This window comes from Mus pahari, chromosome 9 (genome assembly GCF_900095145.1).
Source record: "Mus pahari chromosome 9, PAHARI_EIJ_v1.1, whole genome shotgun sequence".
Taxonomy (NCBI): Eukaryota; Metazoa; Chordata; class Mammalia; order Rodentia; family Muridae; genus Mus; species Mus pahari.
Genome location: NC_034598.1, coordinates 64936182 through 64941332, shown reverse-complemented (window position 1 = coordinate 64941332; position 5151 = coordinate 64936182). Strand labels below are relative to the sequence as shown.

Genomic DNA, 5151 nt, shown 5'->3' with positions numbered 1-5151 from the left:
TGGTAGACCAGGCTGGCCTCGAACTCAGAAATCCGCCTGCCTCTGCCTCCCGAGTGCTGGGATTAAAGGCCTGCGCCACCAGGCCCGGCTTAATTTATTCATTTTATATCTGGATTCCAGCCCCTCTTTCCGCATAAACTCTTTCGATTCTTCTGGGAGAAGGGGAAGCCTCTCATGGTTACCAACCCACCTTGGCATATCAAGTCACAACAGGACTAAGGCTCATCTTCTACTGAGGTCTAGACAGGGCAGCCCAGCTAGGGGAAAGGGATCCAAAGGCAGGCAACAGACTCAGAGTCAGCCCCTGCTCCTCTTGTTAAGGGACCCACATGGAGACCACACTGCACATGTGCTACATGTGTGTAAAGGGCCTAGGTCCGACCCCTGAATGCTCTTTGGTTAGTGGTTTAGTCTCTGAGAGACCCCATGAACCCAGGATAGTTGACTCTGTAGGTTTTCTTGTGGTGTCCTTCACCCCTCTGGCTCCCTCAATCCATCCCCCACTCACCCACAAGACTCCTGGAGCTCTGCCTAGTGTTTGGCTGTGGGTCTCTGGATCTGTTTCCATCAGCTGTTGGATGAAGCCTCTCAGGAGACAGTTATGCTCGTACTGAGCGTTCTAAGGCTCCACCTTAATCTGAATGAAATGCAGTGAGATGAGCATAAGCCATAGTAGTTTGAACTCTCAGTATAAATAAAAAGCAAGCATATCTAAATTGAGTGGCTTGTGTTTGCGCGTTAACATTAATGACTGTGTATTCAAAGTTGTAATAATTGAATATTGCTATTTCCCCCCAAAGGTTTTGAAAGAGGAAAAGAAGACATTTCTCAAAATAAAGATGACTCTTCACTTTCAATGTCAAAGAGCAAGGTAGGCGTATTGTTGTTCTCAGTATGTGATAGGACATTTTTCTGACATTTAAAATGAAGACACCGAACTGAAATTCTCTGTGTTGATAGAATTTTTTTGTTGGTATTTTTAAACCATGTGTATATATGAAAAGTATAAAGGTCTATACTTGGACTGACTGAGGTGCTGTGGAGTACTTGGGATGGACTGACTGGCAACCATTGCTCTCTTCAGAGTAATCCTGGCTATGGTATGTGGGCTGCAGCAGAACTTCTCAACCCGAAATCTGAGAGCTCCACTCAGAGATGTTTCAGGTTTAATGTTTTTAACAAGACATTTTGAAGTATTTTAAATTTATTTATGTGACCATCAAAATGTATACATGTAGGCTTAGAATTTTTTAAAGCCTACTTTTAATGAGGATTCTCAAATACTTCAATTTCCCCTCCCCTCACTCCTAGCCCTCCATCCAAAGGTAGGCGAGAAAGGATGGTAAATAGGACAAAGGGGTGTGGACCTGTTTAGAAGTTCTGTGGGGGCGATTCCAATCTCCCTTTGTTAGGACACCAGCAGTCCAGCTCATTAGTATCAGAATACCTACCATGAGTCAGCAGAGATGACATGATCCAGCAAAAACAGCCAGCCTCCACCAAATCTACACAGGTCAGAGGGGGTAACCAGAGAAGGGGGATACCAGAAGCCCCTGTGTGCCTCTTTCAACGAAGCAGAGAGCGAAGATAAGAGACCAATGAACTGTTGCAAAGCTAGCTGAGCAAGAGCCCCATCACTGCCCATTAAGTCCCATGTATACTCTCTCCAAACATCATGTGTCCTCCCATGGGTTTGCCTCAGCAAAACACCACAGGAGTCTAGATCACATGAAACTACCAAAAACTTCCACGTCATATACATTTAACAGATAGTGAACAAAGATCTTTGCAATACTATCCTATAATTAAAATAGGACATGGTTATTCTAAGTTAGTATTTTTTTAAAAACCAGTATAGTGATGTAGTAGCACTCTATAGATTGATAAAAGTTAAATGAATTTTCAAAATTTGTCCAGGGATTTGACTTCCAACTTTTTTTTTTTTTTTTTGATAAGATTTAGTAGCAGTGGTGAGAGCTTCTTAAAAGTTTTTGGGGGAAAAAAAAAGGTTTTGGAATCAACTTAATGGTTGAAAGAAATCCTATTTCTTCCTTTTTTAAAAAGATTTATTTATTTATTTTATGTGTATGAGTACACTGTAGCTGTCTTCAGATCCCATTACAGTTGGTTGTGAGCCACCATGTGGTTGCTGGGATTTGAACTTGGGACCTCTGGGAGAGCAGTCAGTGCTGTTAACCACTGAGCCAGCCCTCCAGCCCCAGAAACCTATTTCTTAAGCCAGTGAACTCTGCTATCCATAGCAGTAGGCCTTGTTCATCCTACCATATATTTTTGCTCCTGCTCTTAGGAATAGTGAAAAGGATTACATAGCATGTTTTGATTCCTGCTGTGTCCATACTATATATAGTATATAGTTAACTTTACAAATATTTGTAACACCAAGGTATATGTTTAGGATGAAAGTTTCACAGGACATTTATTTATTGGGCATATGTGTACAGGTACATGTGTGCAATTTAGGCTCATCGGGGGCAGAGAACAACCTTGATTGATTTTCCTTAGGCACTAGCCATCTTTTCTCTAACATACTGGGTCTCTCGTTGTCCTGGAATTCACTAAGTATGTGAGTTCCCGTGAACACAAAGATGCTGCTTCCCCACTCTTCAGCGTTAGAATTACAACCACACATGGCTACACACACACTCTTTTTGTGTGGGTTCTGGGAATCTAACTCAGGACCTCATGCTTCCCAAGTGAGTCATCTTCCAACCCCAGTACATTGTATTTCTTTAATGAGGAAGTGTTTAGTCATATAGGTGGGAAAATGTATTTCTTTTCTTTTTTTAATTCATTGCAAGGTTCATAGCTGAGTCCCTATAATGAAAGACATATCAACAAGACAAAATATACACATTTATTTAATGTAATGTCACATAATGTTGGAGCCTTCAGAAATGAATACACAACCCCACCCAATAAACAAATAGGGAAACTTGTATATTTGTATGTTTTAGTTTGATGAAGAGTATAAGTCTGATTGAGCAAAAAGGGTAACAAAGGGCTGGAGATCTCATCCAGTGGTTTAGCTCCTTAAAAACATTAAGAGGGGATGGAGAGATGGCTCAGTGGTTAAGAGTTGGACTCTTTCTGCCTAAAATTACATATTCGTTTGTGGCCGGTTCCAGGGAGACAGATAAGGTGCAGTGAGAATGGCTTCTTCCTTCTGCACTTTTCTCCTGGCTTCCTTCGTCTTAGAATAAGTAGTTTGCTGAGGTGCTGCATTGTCGTGCAGTGTGTGCTGAGCTCTGTTGGTTATTGTACAGAACCTGTAACTTAAAAATCAACGAAAAATGTATCCTAACCATAGCTAGAAATACAGTAGAATTATTTTTAAGGCTTATTTTTGAGCACTTAGTACCAGAATTGTGGAAAATGTGGTTTAACAATATTCCTATGCAGAAGCCTTTATGAATATAAACATAAAGCTATTATGTCATCTCTACGTACCTTGAGAGATAAGGAAATGGCAAGGAAACTGAACTCTGCAGACTGATGGACACTAATAACTGAAACAGAATTGGGCCTTGTTACAACTATCATTCTTGTATACAGGTTTTATTTGGTGTGTAGATTTTAAAAATTAAATGGATATTCATTCTACTAGGTACACCTCAGCTGCTAAGTAACTGTATATGGCTGGTGGCTCCTGTGTCAGACAACTCAAAGAAGTGAAATGGAGAGCAGTCTGGACTAATTGTGACCATGTGCTGAACGAACACAAACTATAGTTAATAACTCTTAACATGATAACTATTTGGTATTAGTAATATTATACTCATTCTGCCATTTTTCAAGAGAAATAGTAACTAGTTTGTTCCTAAATATTTTTTTTTGAAAAGAATAAATATTTTTTCTAGAAAAAGAAAAGGTGAAAACAAAATGTCTTGGGTCTCACCACACCCTTAACTCAACATTCCCAGTGATCCAAACACTTCCAGCTAAGCTCCACCTTAAAGGGTTCCACGGTCTCCGAAAGAAACAGGAACTGGGACCACATATTTAACACAGGGGTTTTGAGGGGACCCTCAATATCTAACTACAGCAGCACCCCTCACTTTTGCTCTTGGCATACAGTATATTTTGAAAACTTGGTCATCAGGACCACAACACTGGGAGGTCAGTGTTTTTCCCATTGTACGGGGGAGAAATCAAGTTGATGGTTCTTCCGTTCTCATAGCTAGGAATTAGTTCAGATGCCCACCAGGCCCTTGGTCAGCTGTGAGGGGGTGAGAAAGCTATGTCAAAGAGTGTTCCTAAATATTTTAATGTATAACTTACTCATTCTTATTTAAGTAATTTGGGGGGACAAATTTAAATTTTAAAATTCATTTTATTTTTATGCGTATAGGTGTTTTGCCTTCATGTATATCTGTACATCACATGTATGGTACCTGAAGGAGCAATAAGAGGGCTTTGGACCCCAGGAAGTGGAGTTACAGAGAGTTGTGAGCCACCATGAGGGTGCTGGGAATTGAGCACTGGTTCTTTGGAAGAGCAGTTAGTGCTCTCAAAGGCCCATCCACCATCCACCAAAACCATTTTTAAGATGAAGTTTTAATTTTCTTCATGACAAGTATGGCCAGTCTGAGTAATTTGTAGTGAGATAAACGGAATCCTATTGCTAGGATAAGGGTTTTCTGTAATATAAATCCTGTAACTTAATCCTCCAACTTCTGTGTATGTACCTATAAGTTTGTAAGTTATTACTACTTGTTTTTAAAAAACAGTATGCTTACCTAAATAAGTTCCTTTCCAGCCCAAAGTATCTTTGTAATCACAGTAACTTCTTAATTGCTGTTTTTTTAAATAAATGTAGTGTTTTATAGTTTCTAAAGGAAATCAGAAGAGATTTGATGCATAAGGCCTTATTCTGAAAGGCAGCTTTTGACTACATTTGCAATCAAGAATATAATTAGAAACCTGAACCATAGCATATACCAAGTATAATGTTAAATACTTTATGTGTGCTACCTCAATTAACCCCCCAAACAACCCTGTGAGTTAGTAGAAAATTTGGATATTTTAAGAGAGAACTAACTTTAAAGTCACATTGTCTGAAAGGCCATAATAGTTAAGTGTGTGTGTGTGTGTGTGTGTGTGTGTGTGTGTGTGTGTGTGTGTGTGTGTGTG

General features: G+C 39.7%; 1 protein-coding gene across 7 annotated transcripts in view; it reads left to right on the top strand.

Moving 5' to 3' along the window:
• The window catches only part of Osbpl8 (oxysterol binding protein like 8), a 132261-nt gene that overhangs the window by 87951 nt on the left and 39159 nt on the right, over positions 1-5151 (top strand). For all 7 annotated transcript variants that reach the window (XM_021205463.2, XM_029542199.1, XM_021205460.2 and 4 more), the window contains one exon: positions 801-871. In XM_021205463.2, the coding sequence (XP_021061122.1) occupies positions 801-871 (71 nt within the window). The remainder of the gene's footprint in view (positions 1-800; positions 872-5151) is intronic.